Source organism: Gymnogyps californianus, chromosome 1, assembly GCF_018139145.2.
Source record: "Gymnogyps californianus isolate 813 chromosome 1, ASM1813914v2, whole genome shotgun sequence".
NCBI lineage: Eukaryota > Metazoa > Chordata > Aves > Accipitriformes > Cathartidae > Gymnogyps > Gymnogyps californianus.
In genome coordinates, this window is record NC_059471.1 from 159019374 (window position 1) to 159039405 (window position 20032).

At 42.3% G+C, this 20032-nt stretch overlaps 2 protein-coding genes across 3 annotated transcripts in view; one reads left to right on the plus strand and one right to left on the minus strand.

The window, feature by feature from the left end:
* The window catches only part of SYN3 (synapsin III), a 180283-nt gene that overhangs the window by 106754 nt on the left and 53497 nt on the right, over window positions 1-20032 (minus strand). The window lies entirely within an intron of this gene.
* Window positions 1-20032, plus strand: part of TIMP3 (TIMP metallopeptidase inhibitor 3) — a 37233-nt gene that overhangs the window by 15128 nt on the left and 2073 nt on the right. Inside the window, exons 2-4 of the mRNA XM_050915512.1 lie at window positions 12279-12361; window positions 18706-18817; window positions 19524-19645. Coding sequence (XP_050771469.1) covers window positions 12279-12361; window positions 18706-18817; window positions 19524-19645 — 317 coding nt within the window. The remainder of the gene's footprint in view (window positions 1-12278; window positions 12362-18705; window positions 18818-19523; window positions 19646-20032) is intronic.

The following is a 20032-nucleotide window of genomic DNA, read 5'->3' on the forward strand; positions in this document are numbered from 1 at the left end:
ACTGGAGCCCTGAAAAGCTGGCTCTTGGGAGGGCAGTTCATTACTTTGCCAAAATAGTCCTGTTACAGCAATGTCTCAGGAGACCTAGACAGGCAGGAAGCAGTCAGGCTTGGTGTATACCCTGGAAATGATTACCCTTATCTGTAAACATTCAGCAGTGCTGTGTCCAGAGAACGTCTGCCTCCCAAACAGTTAATGGGCCTTAGAGCATTCAGAAATAGCGATCACTGTGCCAGGGCGGCTGTGAAATGACTATCCAACCATATCTTGTGACCATATCTGGTTTTTTTTTTTGTAAAAAGTTACAAGGACACCTAAGAAATGATACCAGAATGCAGGCTTACCTCCCCCAAACTGGAATTTTATGAAAGTTTTTGGTAAGAATACTTTACAAAGCTCTCAAACTCCAGTAGCACAGATGAGCTAACTGACTGGTAGGTTCACTTTAAGTAAATCTCCATCAGATTCATATGGTCAGACTTGAGAATTTCCATATAAAAAACCACTAATTAGCAATACTGACTAGGAATAAAACAGTATGGGTTAGTCTTGGATTTGTATAAATATCTGTTGTGCAAAAAAAAAAAAAGTCAACAATTGGTGGTAGACAGGCACTGTTAACCATTCAGCATGATCTCTGTGCTTACAGAAGTCTAGCTAAGAGTCATATCTCATTAATATTTCATTGGGAGCACGAGGATGCATATGAGCATCCAAGTGATAACACACAACTTCTGGAAATCTTTCTGATTATGGCCTATTGGGCTGTTTATGAACATGAAATTTTGATGAAAAGTTTGTATGAGGGAAGTTTGGGTAATAATAGAACTAGATGGTTATACTGTTTCTCTCTCCACTGCAGTTTCTGTGGAACAACTTTGGCCAGTCCGTCAGTAGGACAGTCAGGGAGTTTGAGAAAACTATTTGAAGTACAAAGGTAACTGGCCAGTGTCTGCCTACCCTTTCTGCTGTCAGGGCTCTGTGTCATTGCACAGGGAAAACCCTGTGTCTTCAGAGCCAGAGGATGTACAGTGTGCAGTATTTGTGTTACTCATGTAAAGAGTTGTTGCTTATAGATGTTCTTAGAATTTCAAGTCTTCTCATTACCTCTTTCATGAGATGTCTCCTATCGCTCTCTTTTTTTTTTAACCTTACTCCCACAACAAATCAACACTGAGTTCTTCTGGCCTTCGATATCCCTTTGAAGGTCCAAAATGAAGGATGATGTTTTGGAACACAGTTAGGGCACTACATGGGATCCTGGAAGGTTCTGGATAGGTGGGCAAATTGGTCAGTGTGAGGTTTGCCCTAATATTTTCCTGACCTTGACCTATAGTCTGACTGGGAATTGTGGTACATGACGCTGATTCAGGACTCAGGGAGGTTTTCCACTTGCTTTAATGAATACTGAATCAGGATCCAAGTGCTACACTTAAGTCTTTACATGGTGCTCAGACTCCAGGGTAAAATTCTTCATGTAGCTAGGCTCAGCTACATAGTATCAATGACTGTGGTTACATAATAGACATTAGTAAAATGGGCAGTTAGTAAATTCCTTAAGCATTATGATAAACCAGAACTGTGCCATGGACACGTCCAGTTTACGTGGGCAGTCTGCAGAGGCTGTCAGCTTCTAAACAATTTATAATGGCTCAAGAATGGTGGGCAAAGGTACTGGCTTCTCACAGGAGAAATTGTTTGGATGCAGGTTTGATTCTAGGGTCTGGCAGGCCTAATACTAGGTCCTGTCGGGTCCAGTGCAAATAGGAACAGCGGAGCAGCGCATATAGGCCTGACCTGGTTAAATATGTACACCTCTTTGGCGTGGACAGCTGCTTAGCCTATCAGTTTAATGCAAGTTTTCTAATGCAGGAAGGAATTTGCAGGCCCACCCAGTACCCTTGAAATCTATACATGTTCCCAAACAGTTCTTCCTCTCTAGCTCCTACGTGCAAAATTGAGTGTAAACCATGTGATCAGCGGAGTGCAGCCTCCTTGCAGAATGCTGGCACCCATCCCAGCTGGGCGAGGTGCTGAAGCAAGGAGAGTCCTCTGAAGTAAGTTGCTGAAGCAGGGAGTGTCCAGGCCTGTGGCTTTTGATACTCCCTGTTTTGAAAGGTTTACATGGGCTGTCAGAGCTACCCTATTTCTAATGTGCAGAAGAAAACTGCTTTCAGGTGTTTTCTTTAGCAGGACTCTCCCTCCTCCTCCTCCTCCTGTTGGACCATTTGGATGTGAGCTCCCAGTGTGTTCATGGATTGCACGGTGGGTTAAGGAAGACTAATAAATAGGCAAATTTGGCTCAAGAATTTTCTATTGCCTCCTTGAAAAATACAGTGATGAATTATTACACTTGTTAACTCTGCATATCCGACAGAGGAAATCTAGCGCTAAGGAGCAAAGACATACCAGTTCTATGTATCTGGCTTTGCAGATGTCTCACTATTACATGAAATGCAAAGTAGCATCTACCAGGTTTAAGCCCTGGACATTCACTGTATATACGGTTGAGCGCTGGATCAGAGCATCTTTCCCCCCTTCCTCTTGTGATGTATGCGAGCAGTCTCTTGGATGCTTGGTGAAGATAGTAGTTTTGTTCTGAGAACCAGATCAAGCTGCAACACAACAGCTTGCAGAAGGAATGACCATATCCCAATAGAGCAACTTATCTACAGCTTTGCAGGCTAAGAACTTTTCTTTCTCAGCAGAACTGAAATTTCCTGGGAAATTTGCAGTCCAAAAGAAAAAATGGAACAAAAGGGTACGTCTACACTGCTTCTTCAGCCTCAGATCTCCTCACTGTGTACCCATTCTGATGTACATGTAAAATCAATGTCATTTGAATACTTGCAGCAACAGACATCGCATTTGAGGACTGTATATTACCCTTGCTTAGGATCAACGGTACTTTATTCTTTAAGCACGGCCCATGACCTCAAGGGAGTAAAAGTCTGCCCCATGTGAATCAGAATGGGATTTCTGTGACTGTAGTAGATTCTTTAAAATACCACTCAATCCATTTTAATCACTCTAGCACTCATTCTTGTAGTTTATAGCACTCATTCTTGTAGTTTATTATCATGATCTGTGGAAATGGAAGATCAGCCTCACTTGCAACTGTATCACTAAATCACAGGCAAAGGACATGTTTTCTCCTTGCAGAGACTGCTCCCTTAACTATACTTCTTTAGGCAATTCATCTCTCATCATATGCTCCAATTTGCTTTCCATGTTACTGCTCACTTGATGGGTTGGGAAACGATCAATGCCAGATGCACATTCCTTTCAGGCAGTAAATGCTCCTGCAGCAGTAAGTCATGTGCACCAGCTCCTTGTTTCATTAAAATCGCATATGGTTTCCATTTGCCCTTAATTGGTCTCACTTCAGCTCTGCCATATTCTCTGAGTGGAACGCTTAGACCTGTGGCTCCTTCGAACAATTCCAAAGAGCCATGAGAAACCAGAGCCTTGTCTGTCTCAGCCTGGCTTCCCCTCATCCTGTAAGTACTGTGTCTAGAAGTACTTGATCTGGAAGTGAGGACTGAGTTAAATCTTATTGCACAAATCTTATGTAGACCAAAAGAAAATGGAAAAGGTGTTTTGAGCTGAGCATTGCCTGACCAGCTTTGAGTCATATGCTTGCTATTTTTATCCACTGTTGTAATCTGGCTTTGGAAGTGCTTTTGTGTATTTCCAACACTGCTAACCTTGGCTGAAAGCAGTTCTTTCTTTGGCAGTTGTCAGCGGCACAAAATGAGGTAAAATGCACTCCGCTGAAAACATCCCTTGGAGAGAGGTGCAGGGTGCCTCTCTACTGCGCTCTGTTCATGAGGCACTCCCTTCCCCTCCCTCCACTTGCATCACTTTTCCTTCCTTTACTCTGATACTTGCCTACTGCCTTTCGCCTCTAGCCTGAATTCAGCTTTCAGTAGCTAGTTAAAAAATATTTAGGTGGAAAGTTAAAAAAAAAAAAAAAGCCTGCCGAAAAGGAGACAGAGAAATGGCTAGTTGGCAGGAGTGACATTGGTTTCTCTTTTTATTTTACCAGAGGTTTCTCAAAGCTGTAGGCACGCTCATTATGTAGTCTGCAGTGTCTCTGCTTACATCCATGGCAAACCTAGAATGTTTTGTTATGCAAGCTGCGAGACTAACTTAGCGATGCATGTAACTCCTCTGACTCAACTCACTCTGTGCCTGTTCTAGCTAATCTCTTGGGCCTACCTGGCTTCCCTGAGTTTAGCAGTATAATAGCTAGTAACAACAGACCTCTTTTTTTCTTTTTTTTTCTTCCTTTAGCTTCTCTGTGTTTATCACAAGGTATTTCCTGAAGCTAGTTTCTCTTGGGACGAAACATACCATCTGCACGTGGATGTAAAAGATTCTACTTGTAAATGGATATAAATGCATTTTAGATCCCTCCTTTCTTCCTCCTCCTTTCAGTCTTACCTCCATCTTCCCAACAGACTATCTGTGTATGATGGGAAAGCAAGGGAGCTAACATCAGGAGTTAGATGCAGGGGCAGTGCTGGACAGCTGAAGAGTCTTCAACCAAATTGCATATAGGAACCTGAATGAAATGTCTAGAAGATAATTTGCAGTTTCTTATCTAACAGAGATCTTTCCTTTCTCTCAGATTCTAATGTATTTCAAAGGGAACTTGTGCTTCCATAGAGTGAGATGCACCATATGGGGAGAGAGAAAAATGCTTGCTACTCCTGCCATCAGAAAAATTGTATCCAGTTAATAAGCTACAGGTGAAATGCCAAGCACAAACCAAGTTCTGCTTGTTTCATGCAACCTTGCATAATGGTTTGCATTTAATGGTTTCCTTTAATTTGTGGTCTTGTTGGGAGGATTAACTTTCTCCCAAGTAAAGCCCTTCTAGAGCAGTTTATACTTTTTGAAGTGATGGGAGGTCTGATGCAGTCATAGTCTGTATGAGAGTTGTATCACTCCTTACTTTGCAGTGTTGGAAATCAAGCAGTACAGCGTGTTGTGCAAACAGACTCAGTGGCAAGGAAATCTGCAGGGATGGGAAACCTGGTTAATATTTAGCAAGTGCAATTGTGAGCAGTTGTTTTAGACAGAGCTTGGGCCTGGGTGAAGCCGTTTAATTGTCTTCCACTTTTTTGAGTGGCCTTCAAACACTCTTGCTATGCCACAGACAGGGAAAGTTTTTTTGGATCTGTAAAACAAAGGCCAAAAGTAAATGTCATAGTTCTGGTTAGAAAATGGGAAGGAAAGATATCTGGGTGGCTTGCCTTCCTGTTTTTATATAGACTTTTATTGCTAGTCAAAATGTTCCAACATGCTTGCTGAAGTAAGCACAAGCCCTTTCCAATGGGATATTTATGTGGCAACTGTCTGACTGGTAGAGGTGATTGGTGTCAAGAAGGTGCTCCTTCTCAGTCAGCATTCGCCAGAGCGCTTTGAAAAGGCAAGAGGTCAAGATTTGGACTGCCAGTAATGGGAGCTACTTTGGTGAGGGGTATGAGAGGAAGGCAGCCAGCAGTGAGCCTCTTACTTCACTACCTTTTTTTGCTTTCTTGATTAGGTCCTCTGGTGATGTTGTGTACCAGCACAGCTGGATTTGGTTTCTTCCAAGACAAAGCAAAAGAGGTTTGCTTTGCTCTTGTGACTTTGGCTGGAGGTCATGATGGAACGAGGCAAGAGGAAGCTCCTCTCTGGTATTTTTTCAGCCTTCTCATGCTTTGCAAGAAGCCTTCAAATTCAATACTCTAAAAGAATTCTATTTTGGTTATGTAGGAGGAGGTGACTTCCAGTACAGACAGATCATCACACAGACTGGAGACTTTTATCTGGTTTTTTCGCTCTTCAGGAATCCCCTGCTGCCATTAGCATTTCCCTCTCCATTCTGCTTTGCTGTGGAAGTGGAGGAATGGGAGAGCAGCTGCTTTCTTGTCCCCCTTCCAAAGCAGGTCCCACCCACTTGCTGCTCATACAAGCCTACAGCCACCAGGCAATTTAATAGAGCTTCCCAAGGAGCTGCATATAGCTCAGCCAGACTTCCAGTCCAAAGGGCACAATCCACTTGTAGTTATGGTCCTCTGTTTTTAGAGAGGCCAAGAGTGTTGGTAATAATTGCTGACAGATCAGCCAGGGGACTGGGAAAAGGAATGCAGCTCATGAGAGAGAGTGAGCAAGACAGACACAGCAATTCTGTCTTTTTAGCAGCACCGTCAGCACCAATGCTAGAAAATCTGTGTGTAAAAGCATCCTGCCTTGACCAGGTTAGGAGACACACCCATAAGTGCCAGAATAAGCTAATCCCTCAGTAGTGTGCTAGGTATGCTCAGTAGTCTTAAACATACTAGCTGCCTTAGCCCTGTGTGATGAGAGCCCTCCAGCATGTACCAGCATAGTAAGGAGTTTTTGTGAGACAGGCTGAATGAGAGAGCTGGTAGTAAAGTTGGTAAAAAGTTCTCAGTAAATTGCTCTTGGAAGTGAGCCCTTGTATAGTCTTTGGATGAATAAAATGGTAACCATCCTCCTTGGCATGTCCTGTGTCTAGTGTTAAGGCAGCATTTCCAAGTGCACCATTCTGTTGGGGGTTGTTTTTGCTGTCCAGTTCCTGGTGGAGTCAGCAGGGCCTCAGGATAGAAGGAGCCTTTCTTCAGCCTCCTGGTCACGTTGCTGCTCCCCATATATTTTATTTTGCCACTATTTGGATGTCGAAGAATGGACTGGGAGAATAACTTGTCCCCTGTGTCTCCATTAGTAAACAACATGAATCCTCTACATCCTTCACTTAAATGCAGTGAGCATGCATCTCAGCCAAACCTCTCACTCAAAAATGCTCATATTGCCCACCAATAAAATAAATCCTTGAAACAATAATGAGAAGTGTAGCATTTGTTACTCTCCTGAGCCGTTCGTGATAATTGGTCACAAGGGAAATGGGTTTGGAGCAAATCTTGGTCTCTAAAGGGTGTGTGCCTCCACTTAAAATGCTGTTTATGGATGACAGCCAGCCCACTTGCATGAAAGCATCTGGTTCTCATGGTGTAGTTGGGCATATAATTGGGATTCGTGGTGGTAGCTTCTGCGTGTACCACTGCCCTCTCGTTAACGGAAGGTGAGATTTGTGATGGTGTCACCACCTAGTGGCTGGCCCCGATGAAGGACACAGGCTGGATTGAACTAATACAGTTGATGCCTTTGCTTTTCAGTTGGGAAAAAGAGCTACTGCACATGTAGTAGCTAGTGTGTGCCTGGATGAAATGACTTGGTAATTACAAGTCTTTTCACCACGTTGTTTCCTCGGCCTGGCAAATGCTTGTCTTAATCTCACATGTCCACTTCCCTCACATTGGTCGTTGCTTGTTTGTCCAGTCCTTGCCTCATGAAAAGAATGCTTTCTGCTATCTCAGCTGTAAAGCCAGTGTCCCCTTCTGCTTCATATCTTACCTTTAGGCCTATTCTTTCCATGAATCCTTGAGAAAATGGCCACAGAGTAAGGGGTAAAGTTAAAGAGTACTTGAGTTGGATATGTGTGCATTTGGGCAAATAAAAGTGCATATAGGGCCTCTTTCTCCTATGCCCATTCTGATTTGTTTGCCTTTATAAGACCTCATCCAGTGACATTTGGAAAAGATGTAAGTGATTTTTGTGTGTATTTGTGTGTATACATGCACATGCAGACAGTTTGTACCACAAATGTGAATTACAAACTGTTAGCTGCTTGCACTATACTAGTCCTGTGGCAAATCTGAGCCATCTCTGTTTTCCTAAGCACTAAGCTAGCTTACATTTAAAAAAAAGAAAAAAAAAAAAGTCAAGGGAAAAGAGAGAAATACATTAATAATTTGTGATATGTTGTTGGATGTATTTCTTGAATCCTCAAACACAGCAGGTTGTTATTTTCTTAATTTTTTTTAGAGTATCAACTAAATATCCGGTTTTCTTTCTCTGTTCTCTCTCTCTCTTTTTTTTTTTTTTTAATCATGTCAGATGTTGAGAAGCAGTGCATATATTTTCTCCTCTTTGAATCATGGTATGGCTGCCATGCTTATCTTATCAAGATTTATATTCTCATCTAATTTAACTTTTCATAAATAATTACAAATCACTCATGAGACCTTGCCAACTGCTCCAGTCCCACAAAGTGACCTGACCTGAAACCCCAAAGTACTGAGAAACATTCATCTCAGTGTTTTCATAGGCAGTACTTCAAAGGAATTGTGGTTTAAAAATATGCAGCTATTTTGGTGACCACTTGTGTGGGATAAAGTTTCCCATCAGTAATAGCAGGACTGTAATAGAGCTTCAGGGAGAAGGAAGGAGTTCAGGGGAGCAGTCACAGCGCCTCTTGCCTCATTCTGCTCAAGCAGGAGGAGTCCCCAGAAGTAAACAGTTTACTTCGTTAACATAACACGGACTGAATTTGCAGCAGAAATACTGTAAACTTCTGATAATTTTCAGGGGGTGAAAAATTCCTCTGGCAAGTACGCATGGCCCCTGCTCAGTTAGGAACAATGTTCTTTATCTTCTGACCAAGAGTGAAGAGCGGTCCAGCAATATAACTGGTGAGTGGTGGTTTGAAGGAGCAAAGATAGGAACTGGGAAACATGTGGCTGCAGTTCTGCAGCTTGGAGCTCTGTTCTGGGCAGATTTACAAGTGGCTTTCATGTGTGGAGGCTTAGGGTGATGAAGCTGGACATGCAAGAGCAATGTCTGAGCAGTTCTGTCCATTCAGCATTTCTCTCCAGTTACCCAGATGCATCTAATCCTCAGGGGGTGGGAATTTAGCCTCACAAAATACAGGGGGTAGACTTAAGTTGGAGTATCCTCTGCTCCTTGGCTAACAGCTTGACTTTTCCTTTAATATGGGAAAAATGAGGCAGGGTGGATTCTTTGTTCATTCCTAGCTTTGTGGTAAAGGAAGGAACTTACCTAGAAAAGTTACTATTTGGGTGATAAAGGCAACTTCTCTGAGATACAGAGGGCTTGACCCATTTACAAAAGGCTTGAAGTGACAGCCCACACTAAGGTTTTTCATGGTTTTTACTAGGTGAATTTGCTAGGATGGTTGTTCTTCTCTAACTTTACTGGGGAACAATAATATGAAAATATAGATCCTTCCACTTGCTTGCAAGGGTAGCATTAGTTGAAATTGGGATGCTGTTACGTGCTAGTGTAGATGTGCGTTTTGAATCTTTGGTCCTGTGGTGAAGCTGTTGATTAGTCTGTAAAGCAAAGTTGGTTTCTTTCTGAAGTGGCTGTGCTACTCTAACTAGAAGTTAAAGGGCTGCCAAGCTAGCAGTGAAGTACATGAAGAAAATGGGTTTTTAGATATTTTGTCAACAATTGGGAATGTTCCTGTCATCTTTTATGCTAACGGTGTTCTGGTTTGAAAACCCTAGCATTTTGCAATATTGCCTTTTAGTATATTTCTTATCATTGTCAATAAGATAAAGATTTCATTGTTGATTTCAGATGTGTTGGGCAAACACCAGGTTTTTCAATTTCAGTGTATCAGACATGCAATAGATGAAGGTAAGACTTTTGACACCCTTTCCTGTAGACTCCAGCATTAGTGAAGTGCCCTGGAATTCACAAAGCCTTAAAGAAATTGTGTTCTTTCTCACTGACCCTTAGGCAGTCTGGTTTTTGTAGCTTCACTGGTGGTTGGGGGCAACAAATGGAAGAACCTAGTTCTTTAAAGATATTTGCAGTCCTCAAGGACATGCTTCAGTATAGCTACTAAATTTTGAAGAAGAGAGTAAATCGAAGTCTGAACAACTTGTTAAATAGAAGAATCAATAAAATTGTACTGGCTTTTACTGCCATTGGATAAAAGAAGTTTAAAAAAAAACTAAGAATGAAGTTTTACACTCAATGAATTGGTGGTTTTGTTGGTCCTTTGAATCAAAGCCGGCAGGACTGTCTTACCTAGTGTCCTGGTTTTGGCTAGGATAGAGTTAATTTTCTTCTTAGTAGCTGGTACAGTGTGTTTTGGATTTAGTGTGAGAATAATGTTGATAACACACTGATGTTTTAGTTGTTGCTAAGTAGCGCTTATCCTCAGTTAAGGATTTTTCAGTTTCCCATGCTCTGCCAACAAGCAGGTGTACAAGAAGCTGGGAGGGAGCATAGCCGGGGCAGCTGACCTGAACTAGCCAAAGGGATATTCCATACCATAGAACGTCATGTTCAGTATATAAACAGGGGGGAGTTGGCTGGGAGGAGCAGTTTGCTGCTCGGGCATTGGTCAGTGGGTGGTGAGCAATTGCATTGTGCATCACTTGTCTTTTTTTGGGTTTTATTTATCTTTCTTTTTGTTATATTCCTTTTCATTACTATTATTATTATATTTTTATTATTATTGTTAGTATTATATTTTATTTTACTTTAGTTATTAAACTGCTCTTATCTCAACCCACAAGTTTTACTTCTTTTTTTCCCCCGATCCTCCTCCCCATCCCACGGGGAGTGGGGAAGGGTGAGCGGCTGCGAGGTGCTTGGTTGCTGGCTGGGGTTAAACTACGACACCTAGTTTAAAATTTATTTGACAAGTCTGGCTGAAGCACAGGATATAAATCAGAGCAGAGTGAGTTTGTCTTCATTTCATACCATCCTCATGGAACAAGTTCCAGGAACTGGTGTGTATAACCAGACCTATCTCTTCCTTTAAATCTGTTCTTCAGATTATTCAGAAAGCTGGGACAAGCTTTTTACCTTATTATTTTGGTCTAGGTAGTGAACAAAAACTTAGCCTCCTCTTTTTCCCATTTCTTCCAGTGGGCTTCTATAGCTGTTTGAAACCTAAAAGAGCTAAGAAGCAACAAGGTGCTTGTTTAATGTCCTATATACCTAGCAAAATGGATCCCTGAACTTTGTTGCTGCTTTTAGATAGTGCTGTAATGCAAATAACAACTCATTGGGTTTTCCTGCTTGCAAAGGAGTACCTCCACCTCTTTGTCTCCCTTCCATCCTGCTTTTTAATGAATTGTTTTCTGTGATGCATTAATATGATACATTCAGCAAAAGACAGATGAAATGCTGCAAAAGATTGCTGTGAAAGCAGTACATCTGTCCTGTGCAGGGAGTTACGATTAGGACCTTCATAGGCTCAGAGGAAATGATATATGTGGTCCGTTTCAGTTGCTGGATTTCAGTAGTCTGGAACCATTGGGCGATATATTCAGCAGAGGTGCGTTGTTTGCAAAGGTGTACTGGTACAAGCTTTATGCAAAAGTAGCTGATACCTCTTCCACAAAAAAGGGGTTTCTGGGGGATTTATGTAGACTTTAGCTGAATAATGCCTGCCCTGTCACTAAGCTTTGCTCCTCTACTGAGATGAGCAGGTGATTGCAGAACTTTTTCAAAGAGGATTGATGGAACAGTAATTTTTTTTGTGGAATGTCCCAAAAACAGATGAGCAGGAGAACTCTTCATTAAGCACTGACTGTAAACTACCCACTAGATCCATCTGAGAGACCTCGAAATCCTTATCTATGATGGCTTGGGCTCAGTTGGCATTGCTGTGGTGTGTCTGTGGTACAGTGGAGGTATCTGTGTCAGGCTAGATGCTGCATGCACACATGCACACACACTGCCCCTTAGTATCCATGAGGAAATGAAGTGCAATGTACATAAGGTCTGTTGGGTCAGCTTTAGTTTGTGTTTAAGGTGGCTTCTGGCTGGCCTGGCAGCTTTCACTGTGGATTTGATGGTTGCTGTACAGTCTGTTTTTGCACAGTAGCCATTTGTTCAAGGGAGCCATTTGTTGGGAGTTTTGTGGTATCTGAAAGGTGGCAGCTGTAGTGAAATCCCCAGATATGGGATATTCCAGTGTCCTGCACTGTATTGTTGTGGTTACTGGGAAACAGAAGCTGCATTGGGCACCCAAAGAACAATTTAAAAGTAGTATCTTGTCGAACATCATTCCATATGTTGAGAGTTAAGACATTAAATACGAACTTCATCGCAGTGGCTTGGTGCAGAGATTTTAACCTGTCTTGGTCCCAGCTATAGTCTGCTTTGCAGATTTCAGTGAGATTTCAACATAAATAATGCTTGTTCTTACTCTTCACACAGAACTGGATTTCCTCTAAATAAATACTTGCTTTGGCATCCCATTTTACATGTCTTCGTTGTGTGTGAGATTTAGAATAAATTGAGAGGAAGGCTGGCCTGGAGTCTTGTTTTATTTTACAGAATAATTTATCTAAGTGGCTTTTTTGAAGTGGAGGTTCTAGCCTAAATGTTGTGTAAAGTTGTTTATAATTTGTTGTATTTTTCCTCTCTTATGACAGTGATCCGAGCTAAAGTTGTGGGGAAGAAGCTCATGAAAGATGGACCATTTGGAACGATGCGATACACAGTCAAACAGATGAAGGTATGTTTGCAGACATTTCACATAGGCTTGTAAATATGATAATGATTCTAATTAAGATGTAATAACGAACAGAGTTTGCATACTTAAAATAACAGCACCTCAACTTTTTGTATTGGTCAGCCAGAATGGAAGGTAACCAGCAGTTGGTAGAAATTTGCCTGGAGAGGGGAAAGGAGCAGGCAGAGGTCATACATTGACATACAATGCTGAATACCTGAATTCTTCCTTTATTTTTAAAATTTCTGGTAGAAAAAGATGCCAAATGGGCTTCTCTAGATACTGGAGTCCTGTTTGTGTTCAACATACAGCGTTAGACTGTGGAAATGCAAACTTTTCCATGGAGCACTTTCATTAAATTCAAGATGTGGTGGTAGTAGGGGGTCTGGCAGCCTTGGGAGAGTGGGTTTTCATCTCTTCTTTCCTTGCATTCTGTGTGCCCACCGGTTAGAATGATGGCATTTTTTTGCATGTATAGAACAAATGAAACTCGTATGGTGAAGTCTTATATAAAGCTAAACCAAACACTGTAGCTTTCAAATATCATCAGCTCAGAAGAGATGTAAAGTACTGACTCAGAGATGAAAAGAGGTAGATCTCCTACACCAGTTGCTTGGTTTCTCTAGTTTCTCTCTTCAGAGCTCTAATTCTTTGCTGCGCAAACTGCACTCAACCTGCTGCTTTGGACTTAGTTTTTTTTCTTAAACTTACCCTTTGTTATGTAATGCTAAAAATCAGCCCTAGATTGTTTTTCTTGGCTATGCCATTCCAGTCATAAGACTGGTTTATGTCTTTAAAAAAAAAAAAAAAAAAAGGAATGGAAAAGCTTGGCAGAGACTGCAGAAATCTGAAACATATTAGACAAAGTAAAGGTTCAGAAAAAAACAGTCACTTGCCTGCCTCGTAACAGTAACTCTCTTTATAAGGCAGTTTATAGCTAAGCAGGAAAGCTGGGTGGAGGAGACGCAAAGCCTGTTTCATAAGCTGTCGCAAAACCGCACACATAGCCAAATCTGGTCCTGGCATGGCTCTTCCACTAGAGTGGAATGCTTGCACTTTGAATAAGAGGGCATGAGGTGCTGGGCTTACTAATTTCCTTAACCTTAAAAATTTCTTTTTAAGATTCAAAAGGAAATATATATTTGTTGATTAACTTGTATTTGTAAAAAAGGCAACTGGTTATGTTGGCAACTGTGAGACAATGCTGCCACTCCTTTTTTTTTTTTTTTTTTTTTTTTTTTTAAATGGCTGTCCCTGGCCTCATCAGGCGTGCAGCACTCTGTGCTGTTCTTGTGCAGTTTTGTCGCTCTCCAGCTCAGCAAGTATACCCCACTTCACAAAACTACTCAACGTCCACATGCTGCAGTGGCCTCATCAACTTTTCTTTTTCTGATTTCATCCCGTTCTGTCCAGGAACTCCTACTCAGTTCCAAGAGTTTGGTGCTTCCTGTCTAACATATGACCATGAACATGGTCCAGTGGTGATCTAGAATAACAGTAGTCCCCAAAATGAATTACTACGCTTTACCAACCATAATGTTAGCCTCTCTCCTAACTAATGATGCAGCCTGCCCGATTGTCAGCCAGTGAGCTGCAGCGTCAGAGATCTCTGGAACAGCATTAAGCATTCCTCCTCTGACCTAGGAGCCTGCAGCAGCGTCCCTGCTACGAATAGGAAAAGGCTTCTATGTATCTGCTGGTATGGGGAGGAGCATAAGCCCAGGCAAGCTGAGCATGTTGACTGGAGCAGCAGCTACTCTACTGTCAATAGACACCATTGTGTCAATCTTTAAATAAGACACCTGAGCCTGTCCTGGCTGTTTTCGTTGGGTTATTCTGCAGCACAGTGCCAGGGTGTTTACAGCAGATACTGCAGTAATCTGCAATGTCCTCGTGCCGAGACAGACAAGAGACACAAGAGAACAATTGCCTTTTTGCAGGAGCGGTTCCACAGTGTTTTGTTAGGAAGCTACATGTCCAACAAAAGCGAGAGTGATTTTAAAGGGGAAACCGGGTGTTGGTCGAACTGCCTCTATGCCAGCTACATAGATGCTGGGCTGGTGAGATGTTGCATTACACATTTAACTGTGACCTTTGGCAGGAAGGAACCTGAAGCAGTCAAAGTGCTCAGTAGAACTGGAATGTCCAGAGGACATAGTTCTTGATAAACAAACAAACCAAGTGTCTTTGAAACCCTGCTGTCTTTCTGCTGAGCTTAGAGACTTCAGTATAAAGAGGGATTCAGCTCCATACAGTGGGGGAGCTCAGAATGACACAGCAAATCTCTCCCTTGCTCACCCCAATGAAAGCTGACTGTCCTCCTGCTGAAAAGAAAACTAAGGAGGCCTATGGCTCTGCACAGCTGCATGGGAACAACTCTGAAGATAAAACTAACTTGTCAGTGGTTTTTTGGCCACCTATAAACCCGTCTGCACCTGCAGATGAAAAATAAACAAGCCATTTAGTCTATCAGTGAGTACTGAATTGCCTGTGAAAAGCATTGAGAGCCTTAAAAGGCAACAAACAATCTTTGTATTTCTTTCATGTGTTCCTTGGAGTTTGCTGTGGCTGATTCTTGCTCTCAGTAACACTCCTGAACTTGTTGCTGAATTTCACAACTCAACCAGCTTGGGGCCCAGACTGGAGCACAAGGTCAGCCCACAGGCCCACAGTGCCCGGCTTTCTAGCATTCAGGTTTGTTGTCTGAAAAGGCCTTGTGCTTTTTCAGGCAACCTCTGCCTCCCCCCTGCTGCTTTCTCAAATAATTTAAGAATATTTCAAGGTCATGTGTCAGGAGTCTGCACAGGACTGATCTAACCCCTGCATGTTCTGTGATGCTGCAGTGCATTCTGAGAATGGCCCAAACCTATTTCAGGAAACTGCAAAGGAAACAAGGAGATAAGATATTTCTACTCCATGTGCACAAACAGTCCTGGTTGACCATGGCAGCACTCTGCACAGGCTGCCAGAAGCAAGGAGGCTTTCCTTGGTTTGTTGCTAATCTGTAAAATGAGTCTAAGGGGTGAAACATGATAGTCCCAAGAGGAAAGAAGTGGGGTGGGATTAATTTAGTTTAATTTTAGACAGACTAAAATGAGGTGTTGAGTCTTCGCTGCTCTCTTGATTGTCAATGGAGAGAGACAGGAACCACCTAAGTGTAATTCAGCCCACCAGTTGTAGACAGCTATTTTAGGATGGGCTGAGTTGTTCTGGAGGTGCCCATTCTTGGCATTTGACTAGAGAGGATGCCTAATTCACATGAAGCACCTAAATTTTAGGTAGCTGAAGGTTAGGCAAGGTGAATCCAAGCCTTGGTATCTAGTGTGACCTCACATGGGAGGGACAGAGGGAGGAACATCGTATCACAGGGTGAAGTTAAACATGCAGCAGGAACCACCACAGGATTTGCATGTGCATTTCTGAGGTAGTATGGGGGCTGCTAAGGGGAATGCTGACACAGCTGGAAATAGAGCAGCACTAGCAGACACCACCATGTGATGCTTGCTAATACTTTGTTCCCTATCATTATGCTTCTGAAAATACACATTTGTGGTGACAGGAGGACTCCGAGGGTAGCAGTTAGGAGAGAGGGTAGCTTTATGGTTGGTTTTCTTCTGACTGGTCTAATAGCATTTCCAGGATATTTTGTGTATCCAAAAATAATGCTTAAGGTATTGTTTTATTTGTTTTGAAAGAGGGCATCTGTAGAAGATTCCCTCTTGCCAAACTTTCTTTTTCCTCCCCTGAGAACCAAGGTCATGGTGAATTTTCTTTAGTCCTCAGAGGACGAGGCAGGCCCTGTCTGCCCCCAGCACTGGGTCAATTAGCGTGACAGTAGCTAGCATCAATGAGGGTCACTGAGGGTTGAGCTGAAGTGCTTTTTGAGAGGTTGAGCATGCTTCCTTCAGCAACGCTGACAGTGGTGTCCCTGATGGTGATGTGAATAGGAAATTAGGTCCAGGAGTTGAAAACCAAAGCCCAGTTCAGCATCACTGGTTACTTCATAGGCAGTCACGTTGAGCTTGATGGTGAAGAATACGCAAGGAGTGATGACTGTAAGGGTCCTGTAGGAAGGGCCTGAGCAGCTTCTCAGAGGAATGATTAGTCTAGCTTGTAGCCCTTTCTGCAAGGGGGAGAACGGGCTCAAAGCGTGCCTGTGCACATGTAGACTTTATAGAGCAGATACTTAATTAGCCCAGCACTACTTGGAGCTTAGCACTCTGAGTGACAGATCACTTGTACTGCACATGCACAGCATACAGCTCTCTGCCGCGTAGATAATGCACTGCCTGGAGAGGGTGGGCAGCCCCAGCTATTATCTTAGCTAGTCTTATCTGCTTAGATATTGTTATCATAGCTTCTTGGTCTGACACCCACTAGAATGGGATCCGAACACAATGATCTTTATCCTATGGGCTTTTCCTCACAGTACCCTTGGGAAACAAGGCAGAGCTGTTCTACACATGAGGAACAAAAGTGTACTGAGGGCTAAATAACTCGTCCAAGGACAGACAGGATGCTTGTGCCAGAACCTAGATATCCAGCTATCTTGAGCATAATTGGAAAATCTGAGTAGATCATCTCATACCAAGAAAACTGCAGGGATAAAGTAGACATTAGGCAAGGTTCAGTTCTTCCATATTCATTGAAAGACTTTGCTCACTTATGGACACAATGGTGTATTCCAAAAGTGATCTGTGAGCTTTTGTTGATACAGTATGATTAATTTAAAAAAATGCTTTCCTTGCATATTTGCTGGGTGTAGAAGGAAGGCTGGAAAATGCAAACCCTTTTGCATGTCTTTTACTGTACACAGCAGTGCTGTTACTAAGTTGTGATACTGGTATAAGATTATGCTCATTGGGGTAATATAACTAAGGAGAAAAAAAACCTGGCAGACATTCCGTGGATGCCCAGAAGATAGTTTGACCTCTCAGCATCGCAGAATTAGTAGTAGTTTTTGATATTTTTATATGCAGTATCTGAGCCTAGCATAAAATCTGTTAAACCAACAGACATTCTTTCAAAAGAAAAAGGTTTGTTGTTTCTAAAGGAGATGGGGGAATAGTGAAATACCCTGGGATAATAGGGGACTTCAAGAAATTGAATACAGCCTGGAGGAGAATACCACAGCTTAGGTGACACAGCAGCAAGAATCTATAGTTCTGGCATTGTTCGGGATTTTTTTTTCCTCTTTTGCCTCACTTTAATATTTACAGTTAAACTGAACGTGAATGTGCTCATCAACAAAGCTGACAGAGAAAAGGATAGGCTGGGAAATGCTATGAAACTGTGATTCTCTTTGACTCTTACTGTTTAACTTTTAAACATTGGCCATTCATACAGTTGGTGGGGAAAAAAGAGAGACTGAATGCTTTGAAAAGATAACGAAATTTTAAAGATGACATTTTCAGGAATATCATCCTTATTTTTTCAAAAATAGGATATGTTTTATTGGGTCCAATGTACACATGCAGTGGCTGTTTCATTGCTATGCACAGACTTCATTATGCTACTAACAAGTGGGCATGAGTTTCCCTAAATTGCAGTGGGAAGGTCAGGTCAGATAGGGACACATGCTAATTTCTGACTGAATCCACCTGCCAGTGTGTCTGTGGGTTCATATTTCAATTAAACTGAACTGTAAGAAAGATTATGAAAAAGGAGAAGGAGTGTAGAGGAATTATGTATACATGATATTTTCTTTATGGTGCCCATCAGTACTGCACTAATTTTAGGAGATGGGGTAGAATTCTATTTCTGCATTCATTTAGTTAGAGAAATATTAAATCCTTGCTGAGGTCAGCAGGAGTTGTGTATGCTAGGTGTTTGAGAAGGAGGTGTCTGGCTTGATGACTTAGATCAAGCACCAAAGGTTTGAAACTCTTACAGCAGCAACAGTGGAAAATAGGGTCACTGTTTAAAAGAAAAATCCCTTAGTTCGGAAGAAATTGTTTAAACCATATGAAGGAGAAAGATTCCAAACTTGAACTAACTTAATTTCTCCCTAATTATGAGCTATATAAGGGAAAAAATTGTTCAGGATGTTGGCAGAGCTTGCAGTGTTGGCGCTTTGCTCGCTCAGTGCCACTGGAACTAATGTGAGTGGGGAAAAGTGGTCCCTGTGCTGAATTGCAATGGCTTGTTAGCAGGTGGATATTCTGCTTTACCAGCAGATCTGCTGGGGAGACTTCCATCAGAGTCCAGCTAGTGCCATTAGTCCTTCACCCTTGTAAACACTAAAAGTTCACTGCTTGCCACCACAGTCTAGGAACATAGACCGTAAAGAATCTAAGTGAAAAGTTGTCACCTTAAGATGACTTAAAGCGTTTTTATTCTTTCTCTAGATGTACAGGGGCTTCCAGATAATGCCACACGTTCAGTACATCTATACAGAAGCCTCTGAGAGTCTTTGTGGAGTCAAGCTGGAGGTCAACAAGTACCAATATCTGATTACAGGTAAAGGACAGTGTACTTCATAATCAAAACCTCTTCTGTTCTATACATACACCTGCTAAGGACATGGGCAGCTGTGTAGACAGCTCTATACGCAGCTTCCCAAGTGTTAAGATGGCCAACAGTATTTTGGTGTTCGGTATTCTTCAATGCTGAGAGTCGTTTCACTCTCTAGATTTCCCTCTCTTACCTAAAGTATCTCTTATACCCAGCCCTGTTGTGACAAATATGCTGTGTGACAAATATGCTGTATGACAGTCTACAGCTGTCAATTCATACCTGAGCTGGCATGTCTGCCACAGGGAACTGGTTGCTACTCGGCTGTGCCAGAAATGGAAGGTCCCTTTTGGAATGAGCTGGAGAAATGCAGGCTGCTGAGATGGGGGGATGCAAAGAGATGGAGAAGTGGCAGTTGCCAAGTCTTGTTTCTAGTGAAGGTGTCAATTCACTTTGCTCTGTTGTTGAGAGGAGCTTGACAGCATTACTCACCTGCATGTTGTTGCTGGTGCTTACAGCTGGCACAACACTCCTAACTTACAGAAGTGCTGTAATCTTGCTGGCCAGAGATTCCTGAACCAGTTAATAAAAAGAAAGCAGTTGCTGAGCAGTGACTGAAGCCAAACATATTGAGAGCATTAGCAATCTCAGGAAACGAGAAAAGTGCTTGAGCTGAGAAGTGCTAACTTGTGACCATGTCTCTGTTTTCAAGGCCGCGTGTATGAAGGGAAGGTTTACACTGGCCTGTGCAACTGGTATGAGAAGTGGGACCGGCTGACTCTGTCCCAGCGTAAAGGACTGAATCATCGTTATCATCTGGGCTGTGGATGCAAGGTATGTGTGTCCCTAATTAGGTGGTGTTAAGACATTCAAACCCTAGAATTCCGTTTCCCCTGGCTGGTAATAACAATGATGCTGGTGAACAGCCAGGAAGAGAAATGCAGGACAACAATTTTTACAGGGAAAAAGTAAAGCTCAGCTTTAGCATTGAGACCAGAGAAGAGACAATCAAATAAAAATGCAGAGTCTATGCCTTTTTAATGCCCTGTTGGAGTTAATTGGGGTTGGAGAAGGCTTTCAGAATCCATGCAGAATCATTTGCAGGTGAATGAAATCAAGTACCAGAGGCTTGGCAAGATATGTCTAGCTTTTTTCCTGTGTAAACATTTCGAGTGCTTAAAACCTCACAGCCTGGCACTGGCACTAAGATTTTTGCTCATG